General features: G+C 45.7%; 1 protein-coding gene across 13 annotated transcripts in view; it reads left to right on the top strand.

The window, feature by feature from the left end:
* map4k4 (mitogen-activated protein kinase kinase kinase kinase 4) overlaps positions 1–17,499 on the top strand; it is a 104,933-nt gene that overhangs the window by 82,478 nt on the left and 4,956 nt on the right. For 4 of the 13 annotated variants that reach the window (XM_014173827.2, XM_045707734.1, XM_014173829.2 and 1 more), the window contains 14 exons: positions 1,389–1,528; positions 1,794–1,891; positions 2,107–2,115; positions 2,802–2,980; positions 4,785–4,902; positions 5,473–5,769; positions 8,398–8,512; positions 8,787–8,954; positions 9,050–9,193; positions 12,188–12,322; positions 13,252–13,352; positions 13,513–13,662; positions 13,821–13,980; positions 14,117–14,256. In XM_014173827.2, the coding sequence (XP_014029302.1) occupies positions 1,389–1,528; positions 1,794–1,891; positions 2,107–2,115; positions 2,802–2,980; positions 4,785–4,902; positions 5,473–5,769; positions 8,398–8,512; positions 8,787–8,954; positions 9,050–9,193; positions 12,188–12,322; positions 13,252–13,352; positions 13,513–13,662; positions 13,821–13,980; positions 14,117–14,256 (1,954 nt within the window). Of the gene's footprint in view, positions 1–1,388; positions 1,529–1,793; positions 1,892–2,106; positions 2,116–2,801; positions 2,981–4,784; positions 4,903–5,472; positions 5,770–8,397; positions 8,513–8,786; positions 8,955–9,049; positions 9,194–12,187; positions 12,323–13,251; positions 13,353–13,512; positions 13,663–13,820; positions 13,981–14,116; positions 14,257–17,499 lie in introns of those variants that run through there. The other 9 variants (XM_014173828.2, XM_014173831.2, XM_014173832.2 and 6 more) reach the window with 5 other exon arrangements.

The raw sequence follows: 17,499 nt of genomic DNA, 5'->3' as shown, positions 1-17,499 counted from the left end.
TGATAACAGCTCTGCACATTCTCTCAACCAGCTTCATGAGGTAGTCACCTGGAATGCATTTCAATTAACAGGTGTGCTTTTGTTAATAGTTCATTTGTGGAATTTCTTCCCTTAATGCGTTTGAGCCAATCAGTTGTGTTGTGACAAGGTAGGGGTGGTATACAGAGAATAGCCCTATTTGGTTAAAGACCAAGTCCATATTATGGCAAGAACAGGTCAAATAAGCAAGGAGAAACGACAGTCCATCAATACTTTAAGACATGAAGGTCAGTAATTACAGAAAATTTAAAAAAGTTTCTTCAAGTGCAGTCGCAAAACCCATCAAGCTCTATGAGGACACTGGCTCTCAAGAGGACCACCACAGGAAAGGAAGACCCAGAGTTACCTCTGCTGCAGAGGATAAGTTCATTAGAGTTAACTGCACCTCAGATTGCAGCCAAAATAAATACTTCAGAGAGTTCAAGTAACAGACACATCTCAACATCATCTGTTCAGAGGAGACTGCGTGAATCAGGCCATCATGGTCGAATTGCTGCAAAGAAACCACTACTAAAAGACACCAATTAGAAGAAGATACTTGCTTGGGTCAAGAAACAAGAGCAATGGACATTAGACCGGTGGAAATCTGTCCTTTGGTCTGATGAGTCCAAATGATAGATTTTTGGTTTCAACCGCCGTGTCTTTTTGAGACACAGAGTAGGTGAACGCATGATCTCCGCATGTGTGGTTCCCAACGTGAAGCATGGAGGAGGAGGTGTGATGGTGTGGGGGTGCTTTGCTTGTGAGATTGTTGGTGATTTATTTGAATTCAAGGCATTCTGCAGCGATACGCCATCCCATCTGGTTTGTGCTTAGCCGGACTATCATTTGTTTTTCAACAGGACAATGATCCACACACCTCCTGGCTGTGTAAGGGCTGTTTGACCAAGAAGGAGAGTGATGGAGTGCTGCATCAGATGACCTCAACCCAATTGAGATGGTTTGGGATGAGTTGGACCGCAGAGTGAAGGGAAAGCAGCCAACAAGTGCTCAGCATTGGTGGGAACTCCTTCAAGACTGTTGGAAAAGCATTCCAGATGAAGCTGGTTGAGAGAATGCCAAGAGTTTGAAAGCTGTCATCAAGGCAAATTGGTGGCTACTTTCAAGAATCTAAAATATAAAATATATTTTGATTTGTTTAACACTTTTTTGGTTACTACATGATTCCATATGTGTAATTTCATTGTTTTGATGTCTTCACTATTATTCTACAATGTAGAAAATAGTACAAATAACTTAAAACCCTTGAATGAGTAGGTGTGTCCAAACTTTTGACTGGTACTGTATATATTTTGCCTTTATGTAAAGTGTGTGTGTCTGTAATATAAAACCTCTGTCTCTCTCCACAGTGCTGCAGCGGAGCCGCGTCTGCTGTGGGAGCGGGTGGAGAAGCTGGTTCCCAGGCCAGGCAGTGGTAGTACTGGCAGTTCCTCTGGTTCCAGTAACTCCAGCTCTCACAGCGGCTCAGGGGAAAGATTCAGAGCCCGCTGTGAGTCTTATGTTCCCCTGATACACACACACGCATAGTCTCATGAGGAGTTTCTTACATACACACTCAAGACACACACACATAACTATTGTATACAAAGTAGTCAAGTATTGGTAACCAAATGATAATACATTTAGCACCACATTGCAGCATTGGATTACAGTATATGATTCATTAGAGTACATTAGCCATTGAATACACTACAAAAAATTCTCCACATAGCTCTTTAGTTTACTGACCGGTATCCCCGCTGTCCCCCTCTCAGCCTCATCAAAGTCTGAGGGTTCTCCCCTTCAGCGCCCAGAGCATGCTGGGAAAACCCCAGAGGAGAGGAAGGAATTGGTCAGACCTAACCAACCGGTGGTGAGATCTTACCCCCGTAAAACTATTGGACTAGCTGACTAGTGTACTAGCTAGTGTACTAACTAGTGTTGAATGAGGCCAAGTGTTGTGACAATTCAAAAAGCGGTGAAAATAACAGTTTTGAGTGGGAATGATGGTTTTACAATGATCTGACATAGTTCTTTGTGTGTTTCACCCTTTGCGCTGTGGATAACTGGTACTCGTGAATTCTGTAGGGGGAAGTGGTAAGCTAGAGTGAAATCGTGTCTGTTTGTACTGACAATCTCATTGGCTGAAGGGTTCTGTGCTAATGGCTTGCCTCTCTCCTGATTGGTGCTATTTTACTCATGCTCCTTTTAACCTCTTGTCTCCTCCCCCATACTTCTTATATTTCTTTCTATTGGATCATTCAATCTCTCTCATACATGCAGCCCCTTCCTTCCTTGTATGCTCTGGTCTGGTCTTGTCATCTGATGACTCACTAACCTCTTCCAGCCTTGTGGACAGATTGGAATTATGGCAGCAGTGTGTAATTTCTCATGTGGCGGCAGGTACCCTAGTGGGTACCCCGAGCTGACAAGGTAAAAATCTGTTCTTCTGCCCCTGAACAAGGCACTGTTCCTAGGCCATCATTGAAAATAAGAATTTGTTCTTAACTGACTTGACTAGTTAAATATAAAAATCTCTTTTCTCATCTCCTGTTGGCTTTGCAACTCACCGGCCCACTCCTCATTGGCTGGCGCACCTGTGACTTCACTTCCTCCCCAAGCAGCTTCCTGCATCCTGTCTCCTGCATTTAACCCTGCGAATGACCTGGCAACAAATCCACAACCCGGAAAACGAGAGCTAAAAAAGAGAGAGAGAGACTGAAAGAGAGAGAAAGGGAAGGAAACAGAATTTGACCTCTAACCTCTGACCCCCCCCCCTCTAGGACCTGACGGCACTGGCCAAAGAGCTCCGTGCAGTGGAGGACGTTCCACGCCCCCACAAGGTGACGGACTACTCCTCATCCAGTGAAGAGTCGGGGACCACAGATGAGGATGATGACGAAGAAGTGGACCAGGAGGGAGGGGAGGAGTCTACCTCAGGACCAGAGGACTCTCGGGCTGTGTATGTAGAGTAGGACCTGTACCTGAACCCCGACCCTATCCCTGAACCCCGACCCTATCCCTGAACCCCAACCCTATCCCTGAACCCCAACCCTATCCCTGAACCCCAACCCTATCCCTGAACCCCAACCCTATCCCTGAACCCCAACCCTATCCCTGAACCCCAAACCTATCCCTACTCACAATGACATCATATTCATTGACCTGGCCAAAGCTTTTGACTCTGTTAATCACCACATCTTCATCGGCAGACTCAGTAGCCTTGGTTTCTCAAACGATTGCGTCGCCTGGTTCACCAACTACTTCTCTGATAGAGTTCAGTGTGTCAAATCGGAGGGCCTGCTGTCCGGACCTCTGGCAGTCTCTATGGGGGTACCACAGGGTTCAATTCTTGGGCCAACTCTTTTCTCTGTATACATCAATGATGTCGCTCTTGCTGCTGGTGAATCTCTGATCCACCTCTACGCAGACGACACCATTCTGTATACTTCTGGCCCTTCTTTGGACACTGTGTTAACAACCCTCCAGACGAGCTTCAATGCCATACAACTCTCCTTCCGTGGTCTCCAACTGCTCCTAAATACAAGTAAAACTAAATGCATGCTCTTCAACCGATCGCTGCCTGCACCTGCCCGCCTGTCCAGCATCACTTCTCTGGACGGTTCTGTCTTAGAATTTGTGGACAACTACAAATACCTAGGTGTCTGGTTAGACTGTAAACTCTCCTTCCAGACTCACATCAAACATCTCCAATCCAAAGTTAAATCTAGAATTGGCTTCCTATTTCGCAACAAAGCATCCTTCACTCATGCTGCCAAACATACCCTCGTAAAACTGACCATCCTACCAATCCTCGACTTCGGCGATGTCATTTACAAAATAGCCTCCAATACCCTACTCAACAAGCTGGATGCAGTCTATCACAGTGCCATCCGTTTTGTCACCAAAGCCCCATATACTACCCACCACTGCGACCTGTACGCTCTCGTTGGCTGGCCTTCGCTTCATAATCGTCACCAAACACATTGGCTCCAGGTCATCTACAAGACCCTGCTAGGTAAAGTCCCCCCTTATTTCCGCTCACTGGTCACCATAGCAGCACCCACCTGTAGCACGCGCTCCAGCAGGTATATCTCACTTGTCACCCCTAAAGCCAACTCCTCCTTTGGTCGTCTCTCCTTCCAGTTCTCTGCTGCCAATGACTGGAACGAACTACAAAAATCTCTGAAACTGGAAACACATCTCCCTCACTAGCTTTAAGCACCAGCTGTCAGAGCAGCTCACAGATCACTGCACCTGTACATAGCCCATCTATAATTTTGCCCAAACTACTACCTCTTCCCTACTGTATTTATTTATTTTGCTCCTTTGCACCATATTATTTATATTTTAACTTTGAACTTTCTTCAAATAACAAATCTACCATTCCAGTGTTTTACTTGCTATACTGTATTTACTCTGCCACCATGGCCTTTTTTGCCTTTACCTCCCTTATCTCACATCATTTGCTCACATTGTATATAGACTTATTTTTCTACTGTATCATTGATTGTATGTTGTTTTACTCCATGTGTAACTCTGTGTTGTTGTATGTTGTCGAACTGCTTTGCTTTATCTTGGCCAGGTCGCAATTGTAAATGAGAACTTGTTCTCAACTTGCCTACCTGGTTAAATAAAGGTGAAATAAAAATAAAAAATATATTACAATGACATTTGAGCGTGTGATTGCGGTGAAGGAAAATGAATGTGATTAGAACAATCTCTTCCTGATTCTCTGTTTATGCCACCTCCACCTCCACCTCCAGCTCTTCGAGGCTGAGCAACGGTGAGACGGAATCGGTGAAGACTATGATCGTTCACGAGGAGGGCGAGAGTGACGCTAAAACCACACCCTGTAAAGATGGCACTCTGATCGTCAGACCGGTAAGGCCAACACCCAGGCCATGCTGACCACCTCTCTTATAACAACATATCAGTCACACACTGTAAACCTTTGTAGTTATTTTATTGTGGTATTTCATTCACTCATTTGTCCCTTTATGGTTTATCCACTGTGTTTAATATTGTGTTGGACCTTGCTTTGTTATTTGTTCTCTCATTGTTTACTTTGTGTTGCTGGTGAAGCCAAGGGGTCAGGGTTAGAATGGAAAGGGCTTTGTTAACCTGAAGAAATGCTCCTACTCCCAGTATTAACCACCGGTTCTCCCATTGGACGACAGCATAGACCTGCAACAGATTGAACATCATAAAATGGCTCCAATAAAGTCCTAGAAATAAGTTAGCGTAAAATTACACTTTTGGTCTCTGTTATTGACAATTCTCTTTTACTTAATCCCCAAATGAATGTGTCTGAAGTCTCTTACAGTAGTAGACTGTAGCTTCAGTAGACTGCTTCAGTAGACTAGTCTTCCCTTAACACAAGTAGCCAATAGAATCCCTCCTCCTCAGGGAAAGAAACTTAGACCCAAAGTTTGCCCCTGTTCTTACTTCCAGAGTGCAGGTGACAGCAAAAAGCGACCTGTCTCCAGCCCTGGTCAAGGCCCTGTCCTTGGCTTTGTCCCCAGCCCCGGGCTGATTCACCCTGCCCTCCAGGGCCACCCCGGTCTCCAAGGCCACCAGGAGAGAAATGGCTTTGCAGGCCGCATTCACCTCCTGCCTGACCTGATCCAGCAGAGCCACCACTCCCCCTCCTCCTCTGCCTCCTCCTCCCCCTCCTCCTCCAGCCTGACCAGCCCCACCATGTCAATGTCCCCCCAGAGCCCCCTGGACAAGCTCAGCATGATACTGGAGGTATGTCCCTCTTAGCCTCCCTCTGGCCCATGGTCCCTGGTCCTCCCTCAGGCCTGGGTCTGTTATGAACTGGTTGCATCTGGTGGTGCTCTCTCTCTCTCTGGCCACCTAGTGGTGTTCTCTCTCTCTGGCCACCTAGTGGTGTTCCTTCTCTCTGGCCACCTAGTGGTGTTCTCTCTCTCTCTCTCTCTCTGGCCACCTAGTGGTGTTCTCTCTCTCTCTCTCTCTCTGGCCACCTAGTGGTGTTCTCTCTCTCTGGCCACCTAGTGGTGTTCTCTCTCTCTCTGGCCACCTAGTGGTGTTCTCTCTCTCTCTGGCCACCTAGTGGTGTTCTCTCTCTCTCTCTCTCTGGCCACCTAGTGGTGTTCCTTCTCTCTGGCCACCTAGTGGTGTTCCTTCTCTCTGGCCACCTAGTGGTGTTCCTTCTCTCTGGCCACCTAGTGGTGTTCTCTCTCTCTCTGGCCACCTAGTGGTGTTCCTTCTCTCTGGCCACCTAGTGGTGTTCTCTCTCTCTCTGGCCACCTAGTGGTGTTCCTTCTCTCTGGCCACCTAGTGGTGTTCCTTCTCTCTGGCCACCTAGTGGTGTTCCTTCTCTCTGGCCACCTAGTGGTGTTCTCTCTCTCTCTGGCCACCTAGTGGTGTTCTCTCTCTCTCTCTCTCTGGCCACCTAGTGGTGTTCCTTCTCTCTGGCCACCTAGTGGTGTTCTCTCTCTCTCTGGCCACCTAGTGGTGTTCTCTCTCTCTCTCTCTCTCTCTCTCTCTGGCCACCGAGTGGTGTTCTCTCTCTCTCTCTCTCTCTCTCTCTCTCTCTCTCTCTCTCTCTGGCCACCTAGTGGTGTTCTCTCTCTCTCTCTCTGGCCACCGAGTGGTGTTCTCTCTCTCTCTCTCTCTCTCTCTCTCTCTCTCTGGCCACCTAGTGGTGTTCTCTCGCTCTCTCTCTGGCCACCTAGTGGTGTTCTCTCTCTCTCTCTCCCTTTCGCTCTCTGGCCAGCTAGTGGTGTTCTCTCGCTCTCTGGCCACCTAGAGGTTATCTCTCTCTGGCCACCTAGTGGTTATCTCTCTCTGGCCACCTAGTGGTTATCTCTCTCTGGCCACCTAGTGGTTATGTCTCTCTGGCCACCTAGTGGTTATCTCTCTCTGGCCACCTAGTGGTTATGTCTCTCTGGCCACCTAGTGGTTATCTCTCTCTGGCCACCTAGTGGTTATGTCTCTCTGGCCACCTAGTGGTTATGTCTCTCTGGCCACCTAGTGGTTATCTCTCTCTGGCCACCTAGTGGTTATCTCTCTCTGGCACCTAGTGGTTATGTCTCTCTGGCCACCTAGTGGTTATCTCTCTCTGGCCACCTAGTGGTTATGTCTCTCTGGCCACCTAGTGGTTATCTCTCTCTGGCCACCTAGTGGTTATGTCTCTCTGGCCACCTAGTGGTTATGTCTCTCTGGCCACCTAGTGGTTATCTCTCTCTGGCCACCTAGTGGTTATCTCTCTCTGGCCACCTAGTGGTTATGTCTCTCTGGCCACCTAGAGGTTATGTCTCTCTGGCCACCTAGAGATTATCTCTCTCTGGCCACCTAGTGGTTATCTCTCTCTGGCCACCTAGTGGTTATCTCTCTCTGGCCACCTAGAGGTTATCTCTCTCTGGCCACCTAGAGGTTATCTCTCTCTGGCCACCTAGTGGTTATCTCTCTCTGGCCACCTAGTGGTTATCTCTCTCTGGCCACCTAGTGGTTATCTCTCTCTGGCCACCTAGAGGTTATCTCTCTCTGGCCACCTAGAGGTTATCTCTCTCTGGCCACCTAGTGGTTATGTCTCTCTGGCCACCTAGTGGTTATCTCTCTCTGGCCACCTAGTGGTTATCTCTCTCTGGCCACCTAGTGGTTATGTCTCTCTGGCCACCTAGTGGTTATGTCTCTCTGGCCACCTAGTGGTTATCTCTCTCTGGCCACCTAGTGGTGCTCTTGCTCTTTTTTTTTCTGAGTGCGACAACTAGTCTAGTTTCCTCCAAGCTCTGTAGATGTAGTGTTACTCCCCCCTAAAAAAATGTCTTATTTTGACCAAGTTTCTGGAATTTTACATAATTTCTTATTTTTTAGACTTTTTTTGGAGACTAGGTTGTGCTGGCTTACATATCCTTGGAGGCACATTTTGATTATTATTTGTGGCTTTTAGTCACCGATGATTAAAGACATCTCCAGAAACCCTTGTAGGACTAGGCTACAACATAGCATATTTCAGGAATGAACACAGGTCATTATTTTACCATGAAAAGCCATTCCTTGAGATATGTTTTTGTTCCTCAACCTTTGTTATTACCTGAACATTCCATCTGTTTTACCCACCACCATAGATACTTCTTGTTTTTGCCTGTTTCTCTTTCATTCACTGTGTGATTTTGTGAATTGTTTTTCCTGTACCTGATTTCTCTATGCTCCTTACACCTGCCCTAGTTTCTTAGTTCTGTATTTCATTTTTTTGTTTTGTGGTATTTATGGAGCTATGGGAAATGGTGTTTCATGTTTATACGTACACAAACTGCTGCCATTGTAGTCTTGGTCTAGGAGTTGGCTGGTAAGTCAATGACATAATGATTCTATATGTTTATATGTTGTTCTGTTCACCTGCTGCTCTAGAGCCATTCTTCCAGCAACAGCATGCAGAAACACAAGTCCTCCTCCTCCTTCACTCCCTTTATTGATCCACGCCTCCTCCAAGTCTCTCCATCCGGCGCCGCTCTCAATAACCTGGGTAAGCCCCTCTCACCAGCTCCCAGCCCTCTTATTGGGTGACCAGTCCCCATCAGCTGTATCTGAGGGGTTCTCTCCAGTGTCAACAAACCTTGTGTTAGTTTCTGAGGCAACACCAGAGAACACCCGTTTATTCCAAACAAATGTTATAGAAATGTAAACTAAATATACAACATTTATAGAAACGTATACTAAGTATATAGAACTGAATATATATGATAGTAATACATAATCAGCTTGTATTTCCAACTGAATCCCTTCCTTGTCCTCTGCAGCATTTGGGAACGACGCCAGGCTGGCGGAGGCACTGAGGGCGGACCCGTCACGTAAAGGCTCCGTGGTCAATGTAAACCCTGTCAACACACGACCACAAAGCGACACCCCAGAGATCCGCAAGTATAAGAAGAGGTTTAACTCTGAGATCCTGTGTGCTGCACTCTGGGGTGAGTGGTCACAATTATCTCTGCTATGTAGTTATCACAGTAATATCAGTCTTCACTACCAGGTGACAGCAATCTAAATGCAACACTGTGTGTAGGAGTGAACCTCCTGGTGGGGACAGAGAGTGGTCTGATGCTGCTGGACCGTAGCGGTCAGGGGAAGGTCTACCCCCTAATCAGCCGACGCCGCTTCCAACAGATGGACGTCCTAGAGGGACTCAACGTCCTGGTCACTATATCAGGTACACACACACAGTTACTATGCATAGATGGGAAAACAGACATTCAAACACGTGCGCGACACACACACACACACACACACACTATACATACACATTTACTACACGTACATGGCTAGGGCTGATTTCAAGGTTTTACTGCTAACCTACAAAGCATTGCATGGACTTGCTCCTACCTATCTCTCCGATTTGGTCCTGCCGTATATACCTACACATACGCTACGGTCACAAGATGCAGGCCTCCTTGTGGTTCCTAGAATTTCTAAGCAAACAGCTGGAGGCAGGGCTTTATCCTATAGAGCTCCATTTTTATGGAATGGTCTGCCTACCCATGTGAGAGACGCAGACTCGGTCTCAACCTTTAAGTCTTTATTGAAGACTCATCTCTTCAGTAGGTTCTATGATTGAGTGTAGTCTGGCCCAGGAGTGTGAAAGTGAACGGAAAGGTACTGGAGCGATGAACTGCTCTTGCTGTCTGCCTGGCCGGTTCCCCTCTCTCCACTGGGATTCTCTGCCTCTAACCCTATTACGAGGGTTGAGTCACAGGCTTACTAGTGCTCTTCCATGCCGTCCCTAGGAAGGGTGCACCACTTGAGTGGGTTGAGTCACTGACGTGATCTTCCTGTCCGGGTTGGCGCCCCCCTCGGGTTCGTACCGTGGGGGAGATCTTCGTGGGCTATACTCAGCCTTGTCTCAGGGTAGTAAGTTGGTGGTTGAAGATATCCCTCTAGTGGTGTGGGGGCTGTGCTTCAGAAAAGTGGAATGGGTTATATCCTGCCTGGTTGGCCCTGTCCGGGGGTATCATTGGACGAGGCCACAGTGTCTCCCAACCCCTCCTGTCTCAGCCTCCAGTATCTATGCTGCAATAGTTTAGGTGTCGGGGGGCTAGGGTCAGGTTATATCGGATATACCAGATAACACTTATCCGGTGTCCTGTGTGAATTTAAGTATGCTCCCTCTAATTCTCTCTCTCTCCCCTCCCGGAGGACCTGAGCCCTGGGACCATGCCTCAGGACTACCTGTCCTGATGACTCCTTGCTGTCCCCAGTCCACCTGGTCGTGCTGCTGCTCCAGTTTTAACTGTTCTGTCTGCGGCTATGGAACCCTGACCTGTTCACCGGACGTGCTACCTTGTTCCGGACCTGCTGTTTTTGACTCTCTCTATCGCACCTGCTGTCTCGAACTCTGAATGCTCGGCAATGAAAAGCCAACTGACATTTACTCCTGAGGTGCTGACCTGTTGCATCCTCGACAACCACTGTGATTATTATTATTTGATCCTGCTGGTCATCTATGAACGTTTGAACATCTTGACCATGTTCTGTTAAAATCTCCACCAGGCACAGCCAGAAGAGGACTGGCCACCCCTCAGAGCCTGTTTCCTCTCTATGGAGGGTTCTATGGAGTTTTTCCTAGCCACTGTGCTTCTACATCTACATTGCTTGATGTTTGGGGTTTTAGGCTGGGTTTCTGTACAGCACTTTGTGACATCTGCTGATGTAAAAAGGGCTTTATAAATACATTTGATTGACTGATGGAAAAACAGACATGCACACAGACGTAAGGGGTCTAAGTGATCTCTCTGAGAACGTTCGTGCAAAGCAGACATAGTGTCTGGCTGTAGGTTCCTGCTTCTCTTTCCTGTGCTGTGGTCACATAATTGACTGTAGCAACCATCCAACGCTCGCTGGTCTGTGTCACCCAGTGTTGCGTCGGATGTCACAACAGACAGAGGAAATTGAGTAAATGACCAGTTAGTGTAGGACGTCATACGCTGAGTGTCCAAAACGTTAAGAACATGTTGACTCCAATGCTTCCCACAGCTCTGTCAAGTTGGCTCGATGTCCTTTGAGTGGTGGACCATTCTTGATACACACGGGAAACTGTTGAGTGTGAAAAACCCAGCAGCGTTGAAGTTGTTGATGCAAACCGGTGCGCCTTTTGTCTTACCCATTCACCCTCTGAATGGCACATGCACAATCCATGTCTAAATTGTCTCAAGGCTTAAATCCTTTATTGCATATCGCATGTCCACTGACACACACACACACACACACACACACACACACACACACACACACACACACACACACACACACACACACACACACACACACACACACACACACACACACACACACAAAGGTTTCCATGATGGAAACACACACAGACAGCAGTCTGATTGCAGTGTCATCTGTCAGTTTGATGTCATATTGCAATAAAGGAAGGAAAGGGTCCATGCTCATGAGACGTAGAGACAATTTGACATTTTGAAAAATACAGACACTGTCAGATCCTCTGTCCTAGTATCCATAATGTCAATCACAATTGAAACAAATAATTCAATACTTGGGGAAAACTCCAATAACTCCATCATTCTCTACATGACCAATAGTATGTAGATACCTGCTCGTCGAACATCTCATTCCAAAATCATGTCATATGGAGTTGGTCCATATTCTGGGAAGGCTTTACACTAGATGTTGGAACATTGCTGCGGGGACTTGCATCCATTCAGCCTCGAGCATTAGTGAGGTTGGGAACTGATGTTGGGCGATTGGGCTGGCTCGCAGTCGGCGTTCCAATTCATCCTAAAGGTGTTCGATGAGGTTGAGGTCATGGCTCTGTGCAGGCCAGTCAAGTTCTTCAACACCGATCTCGACAAAAAATGTCTGTATGGACCAAGCTTTGTGCACAGGGGCATTGTCATACTGAAACAGGAAAGGGCCTTCCCCAAACTGTTGCTACAAAGTTGGAAACACAGAACCATCTAGAATGTCACTGTATGCTGTAGTGTTAAGATTTCCCTTCACTGAACTAAACTAAGGGGCCTTGCCCGAACCATGAAAAACAGCCCCAGACCATTATTCCTCCTCCACTAAACTTTACCTATGGGAAACTTCACCCCGTGCCATTACATTTAGATACTGTATCGTAGGTGCATTGTAGGTACCCAGACCCTTGACTATTCCTCTTGTCTGACCCTGTCCCGTGCAGGCAAGAAAAACAAGCTGCGTGTTTACTATCTGTCCTGGCTGAGGAACAAGATCCTGCACAACGACCCTGAGGTGGAGAAGAAACAGGGCTGGGTCACTGTGGGAGACCTGGAGGGCGCTGTGCACTACAAAGTTGGTATGCTCCATCTTCAACAAGCATCTGGCCAGTAGGGTTAAACGGATGCGACGTTATGATGTGGGGAGAAAATTCATTTTTTTAGGACAGTTTTTTATAGAAATTGATGTTATGGTCATGTGTCTGCACAACATGTTTAGGAACCACCAAAGACTGTTGATTTTTCATATGACCCTCCAAATGAACCAAACAATGTCTTCTCCCAGTTGGTCTTCATCCACTATGTTGGAATCACTATCTTAAAGACAGCCAGAGTAGGGTGCATAATACACTGGCGCAGCACGTCATGTCATGACTGCAACATGGAAGAGAAAAAGTCCAGAGTTTTGTAATGATAGGTACATCAACTTCCTGGAAGAAACTAGACCAGAATGTTCTGTCTCACGTTCCGTCTCCCCAGATTAGTGATGTCACAGGGCAAAGTCCTGAATTTGCTGTTGGAAACTCTGGCTCTCTGTCAGAGCTGTCAGTCAGGCCATCTATGTTCTGCCCATGAGTTTAAGCCATAGAATCGTATATATTTTTTTGTGGGAAAGTACACAATTGTTTCCTAATACGAAATACCCTCGGTCTACCCAGCGAACGCCATGTCCCAATTCTGTCACTTCTCAGAGTAAGATAATAAGACTGTAATATTATGTCAGCTAAAAGTATTTTGGTAGAATTACATTTCCTACTAATAATAGTACTGGGACAGAGAACTTAAAAACAGTAAGACTGCTGAACAATTAATCAAATTACCCCCCCCCCCTTTTTTTTTTCTTAAAATTGCATTGCTTGCACACATTTCACGTTCAGCACGTGGCAAATAAAATTTGATTTGATTTTGATACTGTCATTAAAAGTCTTGAGGATGCTCTGAACTAACCCTGTCAGTTGGTGCCTCTTATGACATCTTCCTCATGTATCCACACTGTTTTATTTCCCAGTGAAATACGAGAGGATCAAGTTTTTGGTTCTGGCCCTGAAGAACTCGGTGGAGGTCTATGCATGGGCACCGAAGCCCTACCACAAGTTCATGGCTTTCAAGGTGAACATTAAGGAAACCTAAGACACCTATGGGAGCTAGTCACTTCCATCTATTCAATCAGTTATGCAGCTATTGTGAATTGTTATGACAATCATACAATGACACACACACACACACTACTGTATGTGAATGACCTTTGCCCCCTGGTTGACCCCTGCAGTCGTTTGGTGACCTGGTGCACAAGCCCCTGCTGGTTGACCTGACGGTGGAGGAAGGTCAGAGATTAAAGGTCATCTATGGCTCCAGTAACGGATTTCATGCCGTCGACGTGGACTCGGGGGCAGTCTACGACATCTACCTGCCCACCCATGTAAAAAACACACTAGTGTCTATGTAACCTCTCCTCCCTCATCCCCTTCTCTTCTTCCTCTATTTTTCCAAGGATAACTTCACTATTGAATTAACATTATTGAATTAACATGGTTCCCCCTCTTTCTCTCTCCCTTCTCCCTCTGTCTCCCTCTGTAGATCCAGACCAGTATCCAGTCCCATGCCATCATCATCCTGCCCAACACAGATGGAATTGAGCTGCTAGTGTGTTACGAGGACGAGGGTGTCTATGTCAACACCTATGGACGCATCACCAAGGACGTGGTGCTGCAGTGGGGCGAGATGCCCACTTCTGTGGGTAGGTGGAGACACACACACGTACAAATACACATACACACTCACACAATAGGTCCTTAAATGAAGTGTTTGAACATGTTAACTCGGTTGTCATACCACCCACTCACCCCCGTCCCCCTCTTTGTCTTTTTCTGTAGCCTACATCCGTTCTAACCAGATCATGGGCTGGGGGGAGAAGGCCATAGAGATCAGGTCTGTGGAGACCGGACACCTGGACGGGGTCTTCATGCACAAGAGAGCCCAGAGACTCAAGTTCCTGTGTGAGAGGAATGACAAGGTTAGACCCCTAGACACATGCACATACCAGTGTTTCCTTTAGACGGTAATAACCGGCTTTTGTCCGATACAAAAAAATAGAAAATCAGATAAATAAACTAAAAATGTAACTTAGACCTACTGGTTGTATGAATTTGGGATCTACCGGCTCTATTCTGAGCACCGTGGGTGAACGCCCTAATAAAGTTACACACCAATTTGTATGGGTCCGGTAAATTTCTCAAATGTCCGTTAAATTGAAATGTTGCCTGTCAAATGTCCGGCAGAACATTTTCCTAACGGATACCCTGGCACGTACACACACACACCACACACATACACTTGGAGGTACTCTACCTAGGTTGAGGGCTGTTTACACTAATAACTATGTTCCTCTCAGAGCTCTGTCTCCTGTTAGTGTGTCACAAAGCGCTGACTCATCCTGTGTCCCAAGCAGACTCGGGACCCCATTCACTGAGTCTGTCAATCGATCAATCATTCCATTGAAACATAGGGTATTTTTAGACAGACAGCAATTAGGCTAAAGTGGCCATCAAAGCTAGTTTCTGACCCTTCACTCTCCTTTGTTGACTAGTGGAGTAGGCAGAGTAATGCACAGCTATACACCAACTATACCCCCTGCTTCATTAAGAATGGCAAAATAAGGTTTTTGGTGCCTTTTTTGTATTTCATGTTTGATAACCTTTTAGCCTCTGTTGGATTTCTGTTATACACTCCAATTAAGAACTAGCTAGTATGTTAGATGAGTGGGACCAACCACAAAGCAGAAGCAGCTAAAGTGGTGGAGAGAGCTAGTCTAGCCGTAGTTTCCCCATTTCCTATAGTCTCTCACTGATGGGAAAGATGTACAGACATGTGAGGTTGAAAAAACTCCCAAGGCACTAGTTATAAAATCCCAAAATCATTTTTAGTTCTATATCTGGTAGAAATTAATATTTTTTTACTTTTTATTTAACTAGGCAAGTCACACAATTCTTATTTACAATGACGGCCTACACCGGCCAAACCCAGGCAACGCTGGGCGATACGCACGAAAGCGTATTTCTCTCAAATTTTGTGCACAAATTTGTTTACATTCCTGTTATGAGCATTTCTCCTTTGCCAAGATAATCCATCCACCTGACAGGTGTGGCACATCAAGAAGCTGATTCAACAGCATGATCATTACACAGATAAAAGGACAATAAAAAGTCACTCTAAAATGTGCAGTTTTGTCACACAACACAATGCAACAGATTTGTAAATGTTTGAGGGAGCGTGCAATTGGCATGCTGACTGCAGGAATGTCCGCCAGAGCTGTTGACAGAGAATTGAATGTTCATTCCCCAACATAAGCCACCTCCAACGCAGCTTTAGAGAATTTGGCAGTACGTCCAACTGGCCTCCCAACCGCAGACCACGTATATGGCATCTTGTGTGCGAGCGGTTTGTGAACAGAGTGCCCCATGGTGGTGGTGGGGTTATGGTATGGGCAGGCATAAACTGCGGACAATGAACACAATTGCGTTTTATCTATTGGCAATTTGAATGCACAAAAATACTGCAACGAGATTGAGGCCCACTTTTTATTAAGGTATCTGTGACCAACAGATGCATATCTGTATGCCCAGTAATGTGAAATCCATAGATTGGGGCCTAATTAATTGATTTCACTTTATTTATTTTAATACACATGCCATGTTTTAATTGTCCAGATGTTCCCATAACATTAATCCAGCGTTGTGGGGACATTGTAGTCATGTACAGTCCGTTTCCTGCAGGCTTAGGTGTTTTTCTCCAGTGTTTCTGCATTGCTACTCTACTTTGCAGTACCAGTCAAAAGTTTGGACACACCTACTCATTCAAGGGTTTTTCTTTATTTTTATTATTTTCTACATTGTAGAATAATAGTGAAGACATCAAAACTATGAAATAACACATGGAATCATGTAGTAATCCAAAAATTGTTAAACAAATCAAAATATATTTTAGATTCTTCAAAGTAGCCACCCCTTGACTTGATGACAGCGTTGCATACTCTCAACCAGCTTCATGAGGAATGCTTTTCCAACAGTCTAAAAGAAGTTCCCACATATGCTGAGCAGTTGTTGGCTGCTTTTCCTTCACTCTGCGGTCCAACTCATCCAAACCATCTCAATTGGGTCGAGGTCAGGGATTGTGGAGGCCAGGTCATCTGATGCAGCACCATCACTCTCTTTCTTGGTCAAACAGCCCTTACACAACCTGGAGGTGTGTTCTGGGTCATTGTCTTGTTGAAAAACGGCGGCCCCGTGCTGTGAGTTTGTGTGGCCTAACACTTCGCGACTAAGCCGTTGTTGCTCTTAGACGTTTCCACTTCACAATAACAGCACGTACAGTTGACCGGGGAAGCTCTAGTGGGGCAGACATTTGACTTGTTGGAAAGGTGGCATCCTATGACGGTGCCACGTTGAAAGTCACTGAGCTCTTCAGTAAGGCCATTCTATTGCCAATGTTTGTCTTTGGAGATTGTGTGGCTGGGTGCTCGATTCTATACACCTGTCAGCAATGGATGTGGTTGAAATAGCTGAATCCACTCATTTGAAGGAATGTCCACATACCTTTGTATTATAGTGTATATACTGTTGGGAAGTTGTTAGACTTCTTGATGTTTGATATAGCTAGGGCTTTACCATACATTGTTTGGGTTGTATTACTGACTGCTTATACAGGAATTCTCTGCATGGTTGTCACTATTGTTTTCTTATGATTAGATTTTTACCTTTTATTTATACAGGTTTTTCTCATTGACATAACATCTCTTTTCCAAGAGAGACCTGGTCCAATAGCAGCAGGGGGAGCAACGTTTCAGCCAAAGCAACTTACATACACTAACACAACATTAAACACAACTATAAACACACATACAGTACAACAAAAACATTTTACGCTAAAAACACGAGTCTTGACTAAAAACAGCTAGCCTAAAAACAATTACACTCTTCTATGATATATACATCGATCAAGTGTTTAAACTCCACCAACGAAACTAGATCATCACATTTTAAAGAGAATTCCAGGACCACGGAGCTAAGTAACTAAAACAATTTCTACCATGACCTGTTCTAATTTTTGGTACTGTTAGAAGCAAATGAGAATGGGACCGTAATTGATATTTATTTACCGACCTGACTAAAAAGAACAGAGATAAAATGGCATTTTATCCAATATGGCCTTATAAATCAGTGTATACTAGTGTTTAAGCCTACGCTAGGTCAATGATGAC

This window comes from Salmo salar, chromosome ssa25 (genome assembly GCF_905237065.1).
Source record: "Salmo salar chromosome ssa25, Ssal_v3.1, whole genome shotgun sequence".
NCBI lineage: Eukaryota > Metazoa > Chordata > Actinopteri > Salmoniformes > Salmonidae > Salmo > Salmo salar.
The sequence above is the reverse complement of the archived record's forward strand: the minus strand, read 5'-3'. Positions and strand labels throughout refer to the sequence as shown.